The sequence below is a fragment of the Leopardus geoffroyi genome, chromosome C2, assembly GCF_018350155.1.
Source record: "Leopardus geoffroyi isolate Oge1 chromosome C2, O.geoffroyi_Oge1_pat1.0, whole genome shotgun sequence".
Taxonomy (NCBI): Eukaryota; Metazoa; Chordata; class Mammalia; order Carnivora; family Felidae; genus Leopardus; species Leopardus geoffroyi.
In genome coordinates, this window is record NC_059333.1 from 60,787,180 (window position 1) to 60,808,576 (window position 21,397).

The window sequence follows — 21,397 nt, forward strand, 5'->3', positions numbered from 1 at the left end:
ATGGTATAGACTCCCTGGTCATTGTGTATTCTGCTTAATATGCTTTTGGCATCTGTGTGGCAACTTTTATTTAGAATTTTTCCTTCAATATTCATAAGAGATTAGGATCTGATTTTCTTTTATTGTGTGCAATCTTAATCATTTTTTATATCAGTTTGAAATTCACTTCATAGAACTAATTTGGAAGTTTTCTTTTGTGTTGTATGTCTGTATATTTTCAGTAACATTGAAATGATCTTCTCTCTAAAGGCTTGTTAGAGTTCCCCTGTGAAATCATCTAGGCCTGGCATTCTTTTCAGTGGGGGAGGGAGAGCTCTTGATGGTTAGGAGTTTCCTTGAAAGATATTTCCCTGTACTTCTATCCCTCATCCTATGTGTTTGCAATACTGAGGGCTCCAGGTGGCAGGAAGTAGGAAATAAGGCTGCAGGGGTAAAGGATACCTTTCTAAAGGCAGATGAGGTCTGGGGTGGATTGAAAGTATAATCACCTTTAGGGTGGAGAAGGGACAAGAGGGGAGTAATGTCGGAGGGGAGGTGTGGGTGCGGCAGGAAGAGAAGCCAGAGAGGCCCAGGCTGAGGAGAGATCAGCTGCTTCTTCCCAAAGATTTTTCTTCTGACTCTGCATTCCAACCTCTCCTGGGGGGTCTCTGTCCTATTTTCACAGCTGAGAAGGCAAAGGAAGTTTCCCGTAGTCCACAGCCTCTGTCAGGGAGGTTCTCAGAATCACCTTACCTAAGGGAGCTTAGACTAACAACAGTCAGCAATCCCCTCCCCAGATTCTCCCCATTTGCATTTGTCCTGAGCCAGTTTTAGCCTACAAGTCCTGTGGCTCACAGACTTATTAAAAATCTTGAAGTCATAGACAGGTCTGAGGCAGCTCTCTCAACAAGAGGTTTGGAACAACCACTCCACTGCTCAGATAGCTCTGCTGTGAGATGGCTTTACTTTGGCAAATGGTAGATGGGGGTAGGCTCTTCTGGGTGCCTTGAGAGTCCATGCCACCTTCTTTCCCTTGCTTCCTGTCTCTCAGCTTCCTCGGCCCTCTGTGGACCTGCAGGAAACCCGCCTTGGCCACGATACAGCCTGTCACCAACAGGTGCTGGGGTCTGTGAGGTAAAGAGTGGGAGCACTTGGCTAGAAAGGTCACCTCCCTGCAGCTTCAGGATGTTGCATTTGATCAAAGACAAGGAAGGGGAGGGAGAGGAAAGTTGTGATATCCCTGAAGCTCCCCACCACTTCTGAACCCAAGGAAAGACTTTGGAGAGGCTGAAGCTCACACGCACTGCTGAGAGATTGTTCTGTGCTCCAAATGGTGTTTCCTGAGTACAGGTTGCAGGCCTTGTGGAAAGTGTGACCACTCTCAGTGCCCCCCTCACCCTGTGCTATGATCTCTTCCAGGCCACAGATTTCTAGCTGGAGCTGATGGAGTGGGCGGTGGGTTTGCAGGGCGAGGGAAAGGCTGGGGAGTGCTTTACATTTTAGGCCAGCAGTGGGGCCTGCTTGGGATTCTCTCTCTCCCCTTCTCTCTGCTCCTCCCTCCCTGGGGCTCTCTTTCTCTTTCTCTCTCTCTCTCAAAATAAATAAACTTAAAAAAAAAAAAAGAGTCAGACACTTAAAAAAAAGAAACAAATAGAGAAACTCTTTAACCTTTTTTAAAAAACTTAGTCTAAGTTTCTTGGGGTTTCTTATTATATAAGATAGATCCTACCTCTATGGTTTTCACCCATCCTACTGTGGAAACCCAGGCTGTAAATTTTTTATAACCCAAACTCCAGTGTCCCCCTCTCTGTGCTCTATTTCCACTACTTGCTCTCAGGTCTCCCACCCTGGGCTTCTCTGCCTGCATAGCCGGTTTTGGAAACACTCTGCCTGTTCAACTTCTCAACCCTCCCTTGGACACACATTAGGTATTACAACTTCCTCAGCTTCAGGCACTGTGACTGTTGAAAGGAGATTGGAAGAGATGTCTCTCCATGTGAGCCTTGAAGCTGAGTTATGGCAGAGAGAAGTTGATGAGGCATATGTTGTCTAAGAGGCTGGAGGTGGGCTATGGGGGGGTGCATGGGTCATGGTATCCAGTTAGGAATGGGTGGAACCCAGGGAAGACAGAAAGTGGTTTGAGATGGAGCATCCTGTGGGGGAGAAGGGGAACAGGAGGACAGGAGCGTGGACAGTGTGGAACACTCAGGTTGCTTCTCTGCAGTGGAGGGGCACAGCACCAGGCTTTAGATGTTCCTCCTGGTGGAACAGCAGATTTTCAGGATGTGCACCATGAAACATGCCCAAGGTAGCAGAGGTGAGCCCTAGAGGCAGGTGAACAGAGACCCTCCACCTCCTTCGCCCAGAGTGTAGCTTCACTGGAGAGCAAGCTTTGAGTATCTGAAGGCAGGGGCTGTGATTATTCATCCTGTGTTCCCAGAGCCTGGTGCTGAGTCTGGTGTTTCGTAGGCTCTTTGGACTCTCATGTGAATAAAAGAACAGAGGGAAGGAAGGAAGAAGGATGGGTCAACAGTACAACTTGATAATGAGCTGGAAACTCCAGATGAGTATTGATCAGCTCCTTTCCAGGGTCAGGTAATTGGGGCTCATCCTCCTCTGCACTAGTGATTTTCATGGGCAGGGGATGGGGGGTCACCAGTCATAAGAAAACTCCCTCTTCTGGTCTCCTCTGACTCTGCTGGGTTAGAGAAACTAAGCCAGAGTTCAACAAAATCTCAGTCCAGATAGACGAGACAGAAGAAATCAGATTCAAGAAGAGGACCTCATTTAAAGGAAAGTTGCTCTGTTGTCTGAGACTTTTTGTCCTGCCCACATCTAGTCTTTGAAGTAAATGCATCTTGTTCACTGGCTCATTAGATTTCAAGCGCAAGTCTTGGTCTGTAAAGTGTGCAAACTTAGATTGCTCTTAATGGGTGCACATTTTTTAGTAGGATGAAGCCAGGGGAGCCCAGTGACCTCCACAGGCTCTTCAGAATCTTGGGCGTTACCAGATACACAGGGCCCTTGAGCTTGTTAGACAAAGGCTGATACAAAACAAGTGCATCAAGACAGAATTTAAAAACAGCAGATTAACTAATAGTAACCCAAAGACCAATGCGTCTGTAACCACATTTTTGTTTATTTTTTAGTGTGTTTCCTTCATGGTCTTTCTTGTGGCTCACCCTATGCAGTTTGTGTACTTGTTGAGAGCTTTTTTTTTTAATCTGTCTCTGACATTGTTTCTGCTGAACTCAGTTTTTCCAAGACCCTCTCTCCTCATAGGCTCAGTTTTGGCCTGCCAGCCACAGTCCTCCAGTTTCCGTGGTAGAAGAGGCCTAGGCTGCTTCCTGTGGGCCCCCCGCTGGGCAGAAGCATGCAGTGGTATCTCCTCCTGATTTGGGCACAGGGGCTGAGGCAGGCTCCCCTCCCCACCTCAGGTAAGGCCTATAAATCCAGCCTGGAACTGGAGAAACAGAAGGAAGAAATAAGTCTGGGAGTGGAAGTGAGGGAAGGAAAGGCATGGTTTTCAGAATCCTGTGGCCCCTCGTGTGAGAAAAGGCAGCATCTGGTAAGCAGGTTCTGTTTTGGGTGGCAGATAGAGGCCTTGGGGTTGGGGTGTCTGACTGGCCAACCCAAGAAAGGAAATGGGGAGAGAAAGGAAACAAGGAGGAGGGATGATCAGTTTGCTTGTAGAAGTTCACTCCTGTTTCATCGTTCTTTCTTCTGTCCTTGAGGAAACTTCTAGAAAGACATTGTACATTTTCTGTGGATCAAAAATGTCTTCTTCACAGATTCCAGAGAGTCTACCATTATAGACTGAATTTACATTAGATATGGTTCCTTCCATAATAAAAATCATAGACATATGTTTCTGAGGGGGGCACAGATATTGAGACACTATATTATAATTTAATTTGTATGTTGTTTTTTTGAACCATTTGAGGGTGGAGCTGTACCCAGATGATGGGCGGTGGTCAGTGCTGAGGAGGGTGGTTTTGTCTAGGAGAAACAAGTTTCTCTCCAGTCTTCCTTTCCTTTGGATTTTGTGGCTTTCCTGAAGGTTTTTCCAGGCACCTCAAACAGCAGTTAGACAAACAGCAAGGTTTTATTTCAAGGAATAGTGTGCCCAGCGTAGAACTGGCTGCTGGAAGATGAAGTAAAACAGAAGTGGTGGCTGACAGGGCTTATGTTGTAGGTAGGGAGACAAAATAAGTACATGAAAATAATCAAAGAGCTTGTCATGAAGCTAGATTATAGCAGCATATCCTGAGTGGGTGAAGTGTAGCAGTTATAGTCCATGTGGGGAGTGACAGGATGGACAGGAGACACTGTCATTCCACAGACCAATTCTAGCCTCAAAGCCCTTTAGGATTTCTATAGGAACATTCCAGGACAGCTGTTGACATAGGACTCATGCACATTTTCTCCCCTTCCCTAGGAGCCGTGTCAGGCAGGGTAGTAACAATGGGGAACGTTTCTGCAGAGGAAGGTGGCTCTGTCACCTTGCAATGTCGCCTCTCCTCTACCACTGCCAAAGTGACACAGGTCAACTGGGAGCAGCAGGACCAACTTCTGGCCGTTCATCATGCTAACCTGGGGTGGTACCTCTGCCCAGCCTTCAGGGAGCGAGTGGTCCCTGGCCCCAACCTGGGCCTCACCCTGCAGTCGCTGACCAGGAATGATACAGGGGAGTACTTTTGTACCTATCACACCTACCCCGACGGGATTTACAGAGGGACACTCTTTCTGGAGGTCCTACAAAGCTCAGGTATGCACTCTGGAGCAGGGTGGCTAATGAACTTTCATCCTCCAGAACAGAAGATGTGTTCCTGCTAAACACTGTAAGAACAGGGTCTTTCAACCCTGGTTCACATTCAAATCACCAGGGAGCTTTTAAATGACACTGATGCTGGAGCTGCATCCCAGACCAATTTAATCAGAATCTCTAGGGGCAAAGTTGGGATGTAATAGATTCTAAAAGCATGCCTGGTGATTCAGATGTGCAGCCAGAATTGAGAGCCACTGTTTTGGTTAAGAAGGGCATCTTATATGTGTTGGTTAGGAAGAACACTTATTAAGGTCATTTGGGAAGGGTTATCATTTATTGGTTTAGGATTAACCAGGCAAATTAGAATTAGCTTCTGGGGCACCTGGGTGGCTCAGTCAGTTAAGTGTCTGACTTTGGCTCAGGTCGTGATCTCACAGTTCATGAGTTTGAGCCCCACTTTGGGCTCTGTGCTAACAGCTCAGAGCCTGGAGCCTGCCTCAGATTCTGTGTCTCCCTCTCTCTCTGCCCCTCCCTAGCTCATGCTGTCTCTCTCTCTCTTTCAAATATAAACATTTAAAAAAATAAAAAGAAAGAATTAACTTCTAAGTTTTTTTTTTTTATGTTTATTTATTTTTGAGAGAGAGAGAGGGAGCAGGGGAGGGGCAAAAAGAGAGGGAGACAGAGGATCTGAAGCAGGCTCTGCCCTGACAGCAGAGAGCCCGATGTGGGGCTCAAACTCTCAAACCTCGAAATCATGACCTGAACTGAAGTCAGATGCTCAATCGACTGAGCCACTCAGGCGCCCCTAGCTTTTAAGTTTTACAAAGGATTAAAACACAGTGTGTGCTAAATGTAAATACATACACTGGGTGTTGTATGGAAACCAATTTGACAATAAATTTCATATATTAAAAAAAAAAAGATATTTGAACTCCTATACAATGTAGGGAAACTGGAGATTTTAGTTAATTTGTTTAGAAAAGCACTTTTTTTCATACATGAATATATGGAATCTGAATGATTATATGTTTGAAAAGTTTGGCTTTTCTAACTAAATTATGATCCAGCATGTATAAAATAACATTGTCGAAATATCCCTTTAATTAAAAATTAATCAATAACCTGAAAAAAAAATAAATGTAAATACATAATAATTTACCTTTGTATGGTACTTCATAGTTTCCAGAGTGCTCTCACATTCATTATCACCTGAACACTTAAACCAGTTCTCTGCAAAGTGGGAAAAGATTTTTGCATCTGAGAAACAGTATAGCAGAGTGGTGATGAGCTCAGACTATGACACCAGAGAGCCTGGATCCAAATCTTGGTGCTGCTGTTGACCTCAGACAAGATTACTCAGCTTCTCTGTGCATTGATTGTCTCATCTGTGAAATGAAAATAGATGTAACCTTATGAGGTTCTAACATAGGACTGAATACCATACTACAAGAAAATGCCCTGAAACAAGCCCTGGAATGGGGCGCCTGGGTGGCTCAGTCAGTTAAGCATCCAACTCTTGGTTTCGGCTCAGGTCATGATCTCACGGTTTCGTGGGTTTGGGCTCCGCATTGGGCTCTTCACTGACAGCACTGCGGAACCTGCTTGGGATTCTCTCTCCTTCTCTCTCTGCCCCTCCCCCACTCATGCTGTCTCTGTCTTTCTCAAAATAAATAAATAAACTGAAAAAGAATAAAAGAAAAAACAAGGCCTGGGACATGGTAAGTACTGTTAGCTCTGACTGCCAGCCACTCCCATGTCACTATTTGATGGAGGTGGAGGCTGGGCCTTACAGTTGCTCAGAGCAGTAGAGCTGGTTTTAACACAGATGATCTGGTTCCATTAAATTACACCCTCAGAGCTTCTTGCTTTTTATTTTATTTTATTTTTTATTTGAGAGAGAGAGAGAGAGAGAGAGAATGAGAATCTTAAGCAGGCTCTGCACTTAGCGTGTAGCCTGACAGGGCTTGATCCCACAACCCCAGAATCATCGCCTGAGCTGAAATCAAGAGTCAGGCCCTCAACCAACAGAGCCACCCAGGTGCCCCTAGACCCTCAGAGCTTCTGCCTGTTACTATCGATTGTGTTGGAGATTAAGCTTTATGAGTTAGCAAAATATGTGTAGACTGAGAAGATAAAAGGCTACTTTAAAGTTCTTTTCAATGCTGCTTCTTGGCTGGCTCTGACATAGGTCAATGCTGCATGTGGGGAAGAGCCTATATACTTTCTGGTTCTATGCACAGCCCGCCGCAGCCCTTCTGCCCCCAGAAGCTGTGTTCTCCATGACTACTTTGCTCCCCATCTGCCCTCTTCCCCTACCTGTGGCCAAAGCAAGAGGCTGAGTCTGCAGTGCAAGAGGAACTCATCCTGGAGAGCTTGGGCTCCCTCCCCCCTGGTACCGTGTGGGTCTATGGGCACTGCCTTGTCCTTAGTGACTGCATTCCTTAGCCACCTTTCCCACAGTGTAAGCCCTTAGAGGGAAGAGGGCCTGCCTCTGCTACACCCTTCTCTCAAAACTTCCCTGCACCCCTGGGATCTGCCCAAGCTCCTGGGAAGGAGGTGGGAATAGGACAAGGCAGCCTGGAAACCCTTCTACCTACAGTACAGCACACATCTGAGCAATTGTTCTGTTTCTCTCTCGCTGTCCTTGGATCAGCTGTCACTCTTTTCAAAACTCCCTTTCTGCTTCTTCTCCTTACACTTTATGTCTTAGTGGAAATTCATTTGTTCATGCTTTAATTCCATATTGCAAATATTTATTAAGCACCTGCTATGTGCCAGGTGCTGAGAAAAAACAGGATAAACCTCCAGAACGTTACTCTCTCCAGGGTCTCACAGATGGAAAAATGTTACAGGTTTAATGTGAAAGGTTATATTCTTTCCCCCCTCTTTTTTGTGCTTTAATTAATTAATTTTATTTTAATTTTTAATTAAACATTTTTTACTAGTATGACTATAAATGTGAAATTTAATAAAATGTTCACTCTCTGGGTTTTTTTTTTTTTTTCTGGATGTTATTTTTTGTTTCATTTCATGATTAGCATGGAAAGCGATTTTGTCGAATAGAGGAAGGGAGTGTTAACAATGGTCTGCTTTGGTTCCAGAGGTTAGCCATTGATTTTACAGGGAGCCAGGTAGATGCTCTTCCGTTCAAGGAGTTGGGCTTAAAGACTCCAGTCCTATGGTTACAGAAAGACCTGGCCAGCCTGCACCTCTGTGCCCTGACACAGAGGCTTCCCTGTGTAATGGCTGCCCTTTGCTTCTGGCTTTCACCCCCCCATCTTCACTTTGTCGCCCCTCCAGTGGCTGAGCGCAGCGCTGGGTTCCAGATCCCACTGCTTGGAGCCATGGCCATAGTGCTGGCAGTCATCTGCATGGCAGTCATCGTGGTGGTCACATTGACCAGAAAGGTAAAGACTGTGGCTGCACATCTCAGTCATGGCCACTCTGCCCCTGCCACCCTGTCCTTTCATGTCCCCTTCCTGTCCAGAGAGAGACCTTGATGTGCTCTCCCCCGCTGCCCTACATATCTGTTTTACGGTCCTTGCTCTGCCTTTCAGTGAAGTTGTTTACGCTCTTCTTCTGTCCTTTTCCTTGTCTGGGAACTGCAGAAAGGCTGGACCTGTATTCCCCCCCATCTTGCTGTCACCTACAGCTCCTAGTTCTTGCCTGTCCCTGAAGCCACTCCCTAGAGAGTTTGATTTATCTATTGTGAGTTTGCTGTATTTTGGGCATCTACTCGGTACTAGGGATTTTTGTGTGTTAGCTTATGTAATTTTAACAACCTTCTGTGGTGTTGGGCTACTCAGCAGTTCTACAGGATGAGAAATAAACATTCCCCAAATTTAGGGGAAAAAGGCAAGATCAGTAGGCTATACATCCTCTGTTGCTCTAGGTTAAGAGGTCATGCAGCTGAAAGAGTGCTGGATGGGGAAGTAGACGATGTCGTGTCTGAGCTCAGCATTGAGGGTGATTACAGGGAAAGTTGTGGAGTCTCCTGGGTCTCCATTTCCTCATCCAGAAAGTGGGGATGATGGTGATTCTACTTGCTCTGTATCACAGAGCTGTGATGAACAGGTGGCACAGTGCCTGTGACAGTCTTGTAAACAACGAAGAATTAGATGAATGTGCTTGTGTTGTAAACTGGTAGCTACTGATTAGGATGAATGAAAGAATTTCTGCTCCCTGTTTTGTCTGCCCTTTTGGACTTTTAAAGCCATCCCATGTCGCCTTAATTTCAGTCACCAAACATTTGGGGGAAAGCAAGTCTGTGATTGCCAACATCGTTTTCCACCTCATCCTAGTCCCTCCTCCCTTGTTCCTGATTCACTTTCCCCCCAAACTGGGTTCGGCTCAGTGAACAACCCAGCTCTTCATCCCTGACATTTCTTTCTCTGGACCATGTGCTTGGTGCTGTTATTACTGATACATGTGGGTTTACAGCTACCACCTTATTTTCTTCATATATGTTTTGCCTGTTTTTTCCCCTACTCTTTCTTGCTGTCTTTTGAATTAAGTACTTACTATTATAAAAAGATCTATTTGGTAATTATGTTAGATTTGCTATTCTTTTAGTGGTTACACTAGATATTACAAATCATACCCCTGACTTATTCAAGTACAGTATAAATTAGTGCTTTAATCATGTCTTGGATTTGGCAAGAATCTTAGGGTGCATTAACTCTTTTTTACCTACTTTCCCAACTTATTGCTATTATTACCATGTGTTTTAGTTTTATATATATTTTAGACCCTGCAAGAAATTAGTATTGTTGTTCGAGCCACTATTCACTTAGATTTACTTTCCAAGATTTTACTTTCTGTTGCTCTTTACTTCTTCCTGCATTTCCTGTCTTCTACCTAGGATCATTTTCCTTCTGTCTGAACAATATTGCTTATATTTCCTTTTGTGTAGGTGATGAATTATCTTGTTTTTTTTTGTCTGAAAATATCTTTAATTTTTCCCTAATTTAAAAATGATATATTTGTTTTGCTGGGTATACAATTCTATGTTGGCAGTTACTTTCTTTCAGGACATGGAAAACATTTTTCCATTGTCTCTGGCTTCCCATATTTCTGTTGAGAAACTATGGGAATCTTATTTTTGCTCCTTTGAAGGTATGGCTTTTTCTTCTCATTCCTTTAAAAACTTTCTTTCTCTTTGATTTTCAGCAATTGTACAGTGATATAATTAGATACAGCTGGGAACATGTAGTACTCTCAAGGCGGGTGGCTTGAAGACAGTTTAAAACGGACAGTTACGAAGTACTGGGCAGCATTAAGGAAACCATTAGGAGAAGTGTAGCAGTGTATTGTCACCCCTAGTCTTTAAGGGAAAGGGGAGAAGGTGATTACTAGAACCTGGAAAGGGAGAGATGTGTGGAGGGGACCAGCTTGAGAAGTACTGTAATCTTTGATTGAAGGTTATAGTCAGTCTAAGGCAACTATGCAGAGAGAATGCCAGGGGAATATATATATATATATATATATATATATATATATACACACACACACACACACACACACACACACACACATACCCTCACTCTCCTTGCCTTCATCCGCTACTGTTGCTCTGCATTGGTTGAGCCCAAACCCAAGCCTGAGGGCAAGGAAGCCTGCTGATGCAGTACACATAGTTCAGTCTTCTTAGGAAACAGAATCAGGTGCAGAAGGCTGGAGAGCAGAGTTGGCAGGTGAACGGATGGTATCCACCCTTGCTGCTCACAGACCTGGAAACTGGGCAAGAGATTTTGACTTTCCAGGGGTGGGTTCCTGGTCTCAGTCTTCTCTCATGTATTCTCGATCTCTCGTCCATAGATAAGCAACACCCCTCCCTGTTGGTTGTCCATCCATATTTATCTTAGGAACACTGTGCTTTATTAGCCATCTTAATATCCTGGTGGGTCAGGCTGCCATTGCAGTAACTACATCCACTTTGTTTCTTAAGTGCTACCATCTGCCCCTATATCATTTTGGGGTCTCCTCATTCCTATTGCTACTAGGGATCCAGGTCTATAAAAGCATTCAGCCCCAGCCTACAGAGGAGAGATACCACTGAGGTTCCCAGTAATGCTGGTGCTTTCTTCACTAGCACATTCTTTTTCACCTTTGTGAAAGAGTGTCCTCTGGATCTTCCCTAGAAACATAATCAGCTATTGGATTTCCAAAATTATGTAGTACAGGGATCGACCAAGTTTCTCTGTAAAGGGCCAGGTAGTAAATCTTTTAGACTTTGTGGGCTATACGGTCTCTGTTGCAACAGTTCAACTCTGCCATTGCAGCATGAAAGCACCACAGACAATATGTAAATGGATGAGTATGGCTGTGTGCCAACAAACCTTTATTTATAAACACTGAAATTTGAATTTCATATAATTTTCATGTGTCATGAAATATTATTTTTCTTTTGAATTTGTTTTCAACCACTTAAAAATATAAAAATCATTTTTAGCTCACGGGCAGTACAAAAATCTGTGGTAGGCCAGATTTGAGCCATGGGCCTTAGTTTGCCAATCCCTGATTTAGTAGGTTATATTGGGGAAAACTCTGTTTTTTTCTTCTTCTCTACTCTTAACACTGCACAGAACACTTCTAAACAACAGATGGGTGGGTTTATTCCCACACTGACCAATTCTTCTATACCATCTGGGTGTCCTACAATCAATTCAGTTCTGACACTATCTACTTGGAGTTAACATCAGAACCCACACATTAAGGGCTCAGTCCTACAGGACTGCCCTCACTTTCAGACACCAAATGCAAGTCCCAGACTGTCACCTGTACTTCTGACTGACCAACTATAAATTGAAGTTTCTACAACCCCCTCCTTGGATTTGATAATTTGTTGATAGCTCACAGAACTCAGAGGAACACTGACTTACATTTACTGGTTTGTTATATAATAAAGAATATGATAAAGGATACAGATGAATAGCCAGATGAAAGAGATACACAGGATGAGGTCAGTAAGGGTCCAAGCACAAGAGTATCTGTCCCTGGAGAGCTGGGGGGTGTTACCCTCCTGGCATGTGGATATTTTTAGAAAACTGGAAGCTCTTTGAACTCCATACTTGTGGGATTTTTATGGAGACTTCATCATGTAAGCAAAATTGATTATTAGCTCATGTTCCAGTCCCTCTCCTTTTTCTGCAGAATGGGGGGTGGGGATGAAAGTTCCAAGCTTCTAATCGTGGCTTCGTCTTTCTAGTGACCAGCCTCCATCCTGGAGCCCACCCAACGTCACCTCATTGGAACAAAGACACTCCCATCACCAGGAAATTCCAAGCCATTTAGGAGTCCTGTGTAAAACATTCCTATCACTCAGCAAATTATAAGAGTTTAAGGAGCATTGTGTCAGGAACTGGGGTTAAAGACTAAATATTAGTAGAAACTGAGGATAGAGACCAATATATATATATGTTCCTTATGATTTTACATACGTCCATCATTACATCCCTACTTGTCTGAGGGTTTGGGTTCTTTCTTCCTTAGTTTGCCAAAGTGGTGTTGGTATGTTTATTGACAGCAGTGTATTAGTATTGTCTTCCAGGGTCCTTGTGAGGGTGTTATATCTTAAGTCACGAGATGTGTCCCAATATTGGCCAGTCTCATATTTTGCTTGCCCAGCATGCCCCTTCGCTCTGAGAATTCACTCCCAGACATGTTCTCCCATTGCTGCCAGTACATGTTGGCCGTGTCCTTTAGGTATAACCTCTCTCCTCCTTAAGCATTCCTGGCGTTCCCTCAGGTACTGTAGGCTGCAGTCTTGCCCTAAATATGGGGCTGATGGCCTGTAGGGAGCACAGGTCCTAACAGGGCCATAACTTCCATCAAGGAGAAGTGGGCCATTTTTGTAGCTCCATAGGATACAAGAGAAGCAGGTGGTTCTCAGTGAGTCTACCCAGAGATCCTCTTCCCAATTCATAGGTATCTCTCCTTTTCTAAGCATAGGAGACTTGCACAAGCTTACAATCCAGCCTGCTTTGAAGTTCTGTCTCTCTTACAGTTAGGTCCTGTGCCTGGTCTTCAGTGCCAGAGATGTGTGTTTCTTGAAATGCTATCAAGAAGGAGCTTTGACTCTTCACACTTTGCTTCCAGGTGCTGAGAGATCTGAGCCTGTCATGCTCCCCGCTCCCATGTACTAGGGAGAATTTAGTAAAAGCTACTCAATCCCACAGTTTGAATAACCACTCTTTTTCCATACTTCGCAAATGTCAGCGATGTGGCACCAGCTCAGATTCCCCTTCCATCTGTGTCCCATCCCATTCCACCACCACCAGTGGGGTTCGTATTCCCATCCAGCTGGGGAGGGATCCCTCCACAATACCATCCTGTGACTGCTTCTAGGGCCATTTCCAGGAGCAACTGTTTTGGATCAGATCCCCATAAATAAATCCTGACATATGAATTTTGGTGAGAGTGATTTACTGGGATGGACTCTCAGGTGAAGGGTAGTGAAGGAGTAGCTGAATAGGGCCAAGGGCAGAAAGCTCAGCCAGACTTGGTCTCAGTTGGAGACTTGACTGCAGCAAGAATTAATTGTATGCAAAGTTGGCTGTACCTTGAGGCAGGGAGCCAGATTTTTGAAAACCCACCTTAGTCAACCCCCAATTCCATATGCTAACCAGAGAGGGCAGGGCCCAACCATCATTCCCCAGAGAAGGGGCAGCTGTGAGCTGCCCACAGCCCATACTCTCAGTGTCTGGGGAATGGGATCCCTGGTCCAGCAGGTAGGATCTGAGCACGGTGCCAACAGCATTCCTTATAGACCTGGAGAGCCCATTGATTGCATTATTTAGGAGCGTGGACTTTGGAATCAGACAGACCTAGCTTTGGATCCTGGCTGTACCACTTCAGTAGCTATGGTAATATCTATAAAGTGGGAATAATTATGATGCAGCTCTCATAGCGTTGTGGGAAAACATCAGTCAAGTAATTCATGTAAGGCACTTGGCATTTTTCCCGGCATGTATTAATAAGTATTAGTTATTAAGTTCTTGTAATTATTATAGATTTTATTTACCGTGGCACTTTATAATACTTGGTACTCAAAAATATTGATATTGCATGGATGTATTATGACTAAATGAATGGATATTGTTTGCTAAGCAGGTATTGCAAAGAGTTTCCCTAGGGGATCTTCTGTGAGGGAAAAGAGAGATGGCTGTGTCCAGCTCCATAACACTGACTACCCACTGTCTGTCCTCCTCACATCTCCCAGGGGGCAGTGTTTGTCCTCATAGGACCCAGCTGCAGTCTCCCTTCTTGCTCCTATAGGACCACTTCAGCCCCAGGCTTGTTTTTTGTACTGGCAATGACAGAGCCCCGATACACAGGGATTAAATGAAAACTGAGCAGCTGAGAGACCCATCTCAGGAATGTTTACATTTCCCAGAAGACTTTGGAAGCCAAAATCGTCAAGATTCCAGGGCAAGGGTGGCCAGTCTAAGAGTGGAACTGAGAACACACCAGCACCAAAGGTCACCATCAGTTCTTTGAGAAAGAATTGGATATTTATATGTTTGAAATGGATTGGGTTGCATCAAGGGATGTAGCACTCTTTTAGCACAGCATCAGCATGACCAATGATGACCCCTTTTCTTCATACCTATGGTAAGGGTGCAGCCATTGCATTGAAAAGGAATGAATGAAACAGTGAGTGGGTAGAGACCACCTGATTCCTGTGTGTCCTTCTAAGACCATGGCTTCTATCTAGGCCAAGTTCCTCAGGGCCTACAGTGTAGTGCCACCCCTAATATTTGATATTTGTTCATGGTGTACATCCGTGCAGCCTATCCACCCTTCCCGTTAGCCTATATGCGTGCACCGCTGAGCTCACACTAGCCAGTAAGGATGCTATTTCCTCTCCTGGGAAGTAGTAGATGATGGGAAGAATGGGATTTGGTTTTGTGTTTGTTGTTATTTTCCAAGCCTGTGTGTGGCTTTTTGTAATTCTGTCATCCAGACCCGTGGACACACCCCATGGTGGGAGTGAGTGACATACTTTAGAGCAGAGTCTCCAGTAAGACTGAGAGGGTGTCACCTCTACAGTTGATGCCATTAGGTGTTTCTTCTGCCATCCTGCTTGTGCCTACTGGTCTTTGATTTCCTTGGCTTAGCACAATCTTCACCTGTGATGCTCTCATATGGGGGCAATGGCTGACCTCATACCCTTTGTTTTCCCAAACAGATTTCACTGTCTGTTCTATTTTCCCATAATAGCAATTGTAGCTGTCTGACTATGAGTCCCTTTGATTTGGAAAATCCTGTTCTTTTAGGTATGGGCTGAGGAAGAGTGTGTTTGTGTGTGTGTGTGTGTGTGTGTGCGCGCACACACGTGTGCACGCGTGCCTGTGCACGCACATGCATGTGTGAACACACACTTTTCAGTCCCAAAACATATATTGAATGTCTGTTATGGGCTCTGAGGTTACAAAGAGGAATACAGCATAGATCCTTCCCTCAGGGAGCCCACAGTTTGGAGAAGTAAGAGGGGTAAACAGATAAGTTCTAGACAGCATTGCATGTTACAACAGAGAACATCTAGAGAACAGGAAGAATGTCACTCTCACAGAAGGTCAGGGAAGGCTTCTTGGACAATGTGCTATGGAGCTGAGTCTGGAGGAAAGAGTAGACAACTTTTTGGAGATCATATAAAAAGTTGGGGGAGGCAGAAAACAGTGCATGGCATTTGAGAAGCAATAAGATGAGAGGCAGCCTGGCTGAGGAGAAAGAGCATGGCCTGGACCCAAGTCAGAACGGGGATCGTCCTTGGGTAAGTGACTTCACCTGTCTGCATATGAGCTCATTCCAAAGCAGAAACTTCAGTAGGGTTGTTGCTGAGATGACATGAAGAAGCTAGCCAGTACGTGCTCATAACAGCTTCTGAATAAATGCTCCCTGCCTGACACCCAGGCCGTATGCCAGGAGCTGGAGTGTTGAGTGGGGATGCACCACAGGTGATGAAGCTGCAAAGGTGAGTGTGACCAAATCACCAAAGGTGTTTTGGGGGGCATCACACACAATCTTCTGCAGGGAATGTAGTGAAATTATGGACTAACCTACGGTGTTTTACAAACCCCTTGACATCCACCTGCAGCCCCTCTAGGAGATTAAGCACCCTTCAGTAGGCAAGGGGAGCCATCCAAGGGCTTTTGGCAGAAGCATGGTGTGATCCAACTTCCAGTTCTAAATTACCACTGTGCTGGTGGCCATGTGAAAGTTGGACCAGAAGAAAGAGGGAGTTCAGAGGTAGGCGGGTGCTGGAAGCACAGGGCGAGATAAGACGTGGGGGTAGGAATAGAGAAGAGGGAAGTGATTTCAGAGGGACTTAGGAATAAAATTGGTTGGGAATTTATGGCCGATTGGAATTTAACATTAAGCTTCTGGTCATCTGGTGCTGTGAACCAGGAAAGAGAACGTAGGGACAGGAGCAGGTTTTGGGGGAGGGAACATGATTGTCTCATTTGAGACAGAGTGAGTCTGAGCTTGCTGTGACTGGCCATTGGGTGGTCTGGAGCTTGGGGCTGGAGCCCAGGGTAATTTGGGTAGAGATCTGGGAATGTTCAGAGGGCAGATGGTATTTGTAGAGGTCCATATACATGAGGTGACTCAGAGAGAGTGTTCAGAGTGAGAAAACAGAGGGCAGAGCTTGGGGAGTCCCTTTATTTGGGGAGCTAATGTGTGAGCAGGAGAAAAGCAGGTCCGGCTGAAGGTGAAGATGGGAGTTTGCAGGAGGAGGAGAACGGGGAGAGAGTGATACTGTGGGAGCCAGGGAAAGAGAACATTTCCAAAAGGAAGAGGTCAGCAGTGTCAGAGGCAGTAAAGAGAACAAGAGAATTGAGACAGAAAGCTGCTTCATGGGGTGTGGGGCTCACTGCATGTGGAACAAGGGTGGTTTCACTGGAGTGGTTAGTACTGAAATCTAGCTGCGATGAGGCTGAGAAATTAAGGGTTAAGGAATTGTTATTGGTAAGAACACAACTTTGCTTGTGTGCGTGTGTGTGTGTGTGTGTGTGTGTAAGAAAGGAAGAGAGAGATGATTGTAACTATGTATCATGTTGGGGAATAACTTCTGAATGACATCCCCTCCTCCTCACTTTGTAGTTTGTTTGTTTTCAGAAGAAATCTCTCAGAGCCCATTCTTCGGAAAGTGGCCTCAGGAGAATGCCTCGTGAACAGGAGGGATGGAGTGCCGGCGTTCTGTCATCTGCTGGAAGCTGCATCCAGGCAGAGGCTGTGCCCGTGGTCTTCTGCACAGAGCAGAGGGGAGATGACTGTGCTGAGCCACATGAATACTTCAACGTCCTGAGTTACAGGAGCCTTGGAAGCTTCAGTTTCCCAGCAGAGACCAGTTAGCTCCCAGAGGCATCGTCTGGGAGATACACTCCTGTCTCTGCTATTACAGGTGGATGATGTACAAGGGTCTGCAGTCTCCATTATTGCTGCGCGTGTGGGTGTGTATGTTCCGTTGAGTGAATGAATGTCATTCTCTTCTCCACATCTCCTCTGCCTTTCCCTTCCCTGGTGGCAGACCCAGAGTGAACAGCTTGTGTCTTGATTATGAATGCAAAGTTAAAAAAAAAAAATAACTTGACCTGGTTTGAGCGGATCTTATGGCTCTGAGAAATGCATTCCCAACAGGAGCACTGGGCAGGGCTTTGGGCTGCAGTTTTGTGATGGATGATGATGATGATATGATCATCTCATTTGTCATGGTCATTTTCATCAACACTCACACATTCAAGGCATTTTATGAACAAGGCATGACATGGGCATGGGCTTCCATGGGGCTATTTGGGCATGACTAACCCACCCTCTCAGGTCTCAGCCCTTATAAACCTTAAAGTTAAATGGGGTGATGACATTTGCATTAAAGGTAGTAAGAAGACAGGGAGACAAGACATGCGTCTTTGGGAAGAGATGTGGTACAGGCTGAGGTGGTCAGGATAGGCTTTGTCTGGGGCAAAGTCCTGGGAGGATGGAAGGAACAGTGAGGCTTATGTGGTCAGAGCAGGAATTTTGTCCAGGGAGGTCAGAGAAACCAAACAGAACTACTGAAATTCCCACATGGAAGATCCTGGCACCAAGGGAGCCAACAGGGCTTCAGATTTTACTCCCTGAGAAGTTAATTCAAGTCTCCTTCTGCTGGGTGTGCTTGGAGTCCAGGGATGGGCTGCAGCAGGGGACCCCAGGTCTTCCAGCTGCCCGCTGCGGGGGCTGCAGCTTAGCCCCTGGCCAGGATCCACCTTTTCTCTGTCAACCCACCACGGAGCCTGTGAGGAAAGAATCTGTGTCCACCAAAAGGAAAACCTGGAGTTTTAAAACAGGGACTCTTCCTAGGGGGGAGAAAAAAGAGTGATTGAGGGTTTAAAAATGAACACCCTCCCACTAGCTGCTCTGAACCCTTAAATTCACCCTCTGACCTCTTTGTGCTGGGCTTTGGGTGGCATCTAAGTGCGAGTTTCTGTTTAGCTGACAATCAGGCCTTTATCCTGCCATCACCTCTCTTATAGGATTGAGGAGGAATGCTGGGCACGGAGGTGACAGATTTTCTTTCATGGGCACAGGAAATGAGAGAGGATGTGAAGCAAGGCTGTCATTTGCCAACAGCTGAAGTGAAGTATTGCTCTGCTCCCTAAGTAGGCAGGCTGAGCAAGAAGAAAATTCAACTCCTACTCCTTGGATTTGTATTTTTATTTTTCTCGCTTCTCTACCAAATAGGTATGTACTTAGGAGCAACGAGCCCAAATCTGTCCGGAGTGCTGAGTCCTTTGGAAGACAGACAGATGCATGTCAAATGCTGTTCTGGGCCATGGCAGCCCAGCACATTCTTCTTGCCGAACTAGTGCAAACGGCTTGGGAGTAGAATACCATTCACTAATTGGAAATGAACTAAAACGTACTGACAAAAGGGAGCTGCAGTTTGCTTTGGAGGAGACATATATTGAGGTCAAGGCTGGACTGAGTGTTGGGTGTAATTTAACATGATTATAGTGACAGGGAAATATCTACAAATACCATTTGGATGGAGATAAAAATACAAAAGAACCCATAGATGCTATAAATGGGCCAGGTTGCTAAAATGAGATTGAATTAGACAGAAAATAAATTTTCAAGTGGAATTCACTGAACTAGATTTTCCTTGGAGAACCAGAGAAGACAATTTCCTAAAAGCCAGATTCCTGGACAGGTGTCCTGTCCGGTGCGGTAGCTGTTCTCCACAGGTAGCTGTCGAGCAGGTGAGATGTCATAGTCTGAATTGAGATGTACTGCGCTGTAAGTATAAAATGCACACTAGATTTTGAAGGCTGGTTGTGTGTAATAAAAACAAACTATCACGTTAGTAATCTAAACATATTGATGACATGTCAGAATGATAGGATTTTGGATATTTTGGATTAAAATATGTTATTAAAATTAATTTCACCTGTTTCTTTTTAATTTCTTAATATGGCTACCGGAAAATCTAAAATTGCATATGTGGCTCCTATTATATCTTGATTGGGCCATGCAGCACTAGACTCTGGACCTGAGCACAGCTGGTACCGGGGAAGGGTGTCCATCACTGATTGGTGGTCTCTCTCTTTTGCTCTCATTCAACATAGGGTTTGAGGAGACTTTCTCCTCTTATTATGTCTTTTGAGAAACACATAGGAGAGGATTATAGGGGAGATGGAGTTAGGAGATTATTAAGTGCAGACAGGAAGTGGTCCTAAGCTCTCTTGGATCCCCTCTTGGATTTCATGATAGGAGAAGGGAAGATAAATGAATTAAAGAATGAGAGTTTGGGGAAGAATAAATGTACTGACTCCCGACCCTTAGAATTACTCCACATTCTAAGCCTGGGCACGTACAGTCTGATCTCTAATCCAAAGAACTATCCTGAACAAATAGGAGAAATTTTGAGTCATAGAGCTTTGAGGTAGGTGATCTTCATGAGTAGATAAGAGTTTTCTCATGCAGTTTTATTTCATGACTCATTCCTTCTCACCTGTCAGCCCCTGGGGATGAATCATCACGCACTCAGGTTCATACGGATTCCATCAGTGCTGAAGCTAGACAGGGTGGCTGTGTGCTGTGTGCAAATGGCAGCATTCTGGTGGGCACGCCATCCCCACAAGGCGGAGGGAAGCAGCAGCATGGCTGTGGCTGCCAGCTGGGGGATGTGAATTTGGTTCCATCTTCTGGGTCTTCCCAGTGCTGCTTCAGGGCTGTAACTAGTAAATTTCTGCATCCACTCCAAAGTACACCTGTCAAGAGGCTCAGAGGAGCCTTATGTGTGCAAGAGCCTGAGCTTTCAGGAAGTCAGAATTATGAACTTCAATGTTTGATAGAATTTTTTTGCAGAAGGTTTAGGTCAGTACTGTCTAGTATAGGCTAGAGTCTAGGATAGTACTATCCAGTAGAACTTTCTTTGATGATAGAAATGTTTTGCATCTGTACCATTCAGTGTGGCAACCACTAGCTACACGTTGCTATTGAGCACTTGAAATAAGGCTAATGTGACTACAGAACTGAATTTTAAATTTTATTTCATTTTAATTAACTTAAATTTATTTATTTATTTATTTATTTATTTATTTATTTATTTATTTATGAGAGAGGGAGAGAGAAGATGTGTGTGAGTTGAGGAAGGGCAGAGGGAGCGAGAGAATCTCAAGCAGTCTCTACACCCAGCGCAGAGCCTGACGTGGGGCTCGACCTCATGACCCTGAGACTATGACCTGAACTGAAATCAAGAGTTGGATGCTTAACTGACTGAGCACCCCCCCCCCAAAGTGCCCCGTCAGTTAATTTAGACATCACAATTCTAGTAAGTCTCTTGCATGTGGAGAAAACACAGAAGAAGTATGTTTATAAGCCATTGGATGGGTCTACAGATGCTATGCATGTGGAAGGGTTCCCACCAGGAATAAGCATGGAGGTCCTCTTCCATTCTCCTGTGGACTTTCTTTGATAAAAACAAAGCATGAGGTGAAAAGCAGGCTGTGCATTTGTTTATTTCAGACTCTTCCCCAAAAGGTATCTGAGGTAGCCAAGGGGTTGTGTTCGTTTAAGCAGGGCTACGGTCCTCTAAAGGTTTGCAAGTCATAGGTGTTATGCAGGAATAGACATGCATCACAGGATTTGCCCTGGACTACAGTCATTCTGACTTTATGTCAGAATGTTGTGAAGAATACATCCTCTGGTGCTAGAAGTCTAGTTGATTTTACAGAGATCAGAAGAGAAGTACCTAGGGTGTGTTGTGGACTGGAAGGGGTGGGGGGACCCGGTTAAGTGCTAAGTGCTGCTACTGAGCTTTATGGCATTTGATAAGCCACTTAACCTCCTGATCTTCATTATAAATGTTTCCTTATTTGTAAAATGGTGATAATAATATCTACTTCTTAAGGCTCTTGGGAAGATGAAGAAAATGTGGTTGAGTCTTTGTAAGCTATAAAATGCAGAATTAATGTTATCATTATTGTGCCTGGCACTGCTTGTGATGCCACAGAGGTCCCCGAGGGGGCATCAGACCTTGTTGGGAGCAACCAGGGTATCTCGAATTATCAAACTCTTAAAAACTGGGATGTAAGGAATGCTAAGAGTTGCAGATATATCTGTGGGATCTGCAAGTTCTCTGTAAGTATTTTAAAATTTTGTGTTTGA

The 21,397-nt window shown here is 44.8% G+C and overlaps 1 protein-coding gene across 3 annotated transcripts; it reads left to right on the forward strand.

The window, feature by feature from the left end:
* The first annotated feature begins 1,659 nt into the window (after positions 1-1,659).
* TIGIT (T cell immunoreceptor with Ig and ITIM domains) lies at positions 1,660-19,169 on the forward strand. 3 transcript variants are annotated; one of them, XM_045502106.1, is made up of 5 exons: positions 1,660-3,416; positions 4,418-4,747; positions 8,048-8,154; positions 16,853-17,153; positions 18,470-19,169. In XM_045502106.1, exons 1-4 carry the CDS (start codon positions 3,353-3,355, stop codon positions 17,102-17,104), a joined length of 753 nt encoding a protein of 250 aa, XP_045358062.1. In that variant the 5' UTR covers positions 1,660-3,352; the 3' UTR covers positions 17,105-17,153; positions 18,470-19,169. The 3 variants fall into 3 exon arrangements, with proteins under 3 accessions (XP_045358062.1, XP_045358063.1, XP_045358064.1); XM_045502107.1 differs by lacking the exon at positions 18,470-19,169 and having other exon boundaries at positions 16,868-17,165; XM_045502108.1 differs by lacking the exon at positions 18,470-19,169 and having other exon boundaries at positions 16,871-17,165.
* The last annotated feature ends 2,228 nt before the right edge of the window (positions 19,170-21,397 follow it).

Coding starts and splice junctions, on each gene's coding strand:
- TIGIT (XM_045502106.1), top strand. CDS start 3,353: ATGCAGTGGTATCTCCTCCTGATTTGGGCACAGGGGCTGAGGCAGGCT. Junction 3,417..4,417: donor GGCTCCCCTCCCCACCTCAG/GTAAGGCCTATA, acceptor CCCCTTCCCTAG/GAGCCGTGTCAGGCAGGGTA. Junction 8,155..16,852: donor TGGTCACATTGACCAGAAAG/GTAAAGACTGTG, acceptor CTCACTTTGTAG/TTTGTTTGTTTTCAGAAGAA.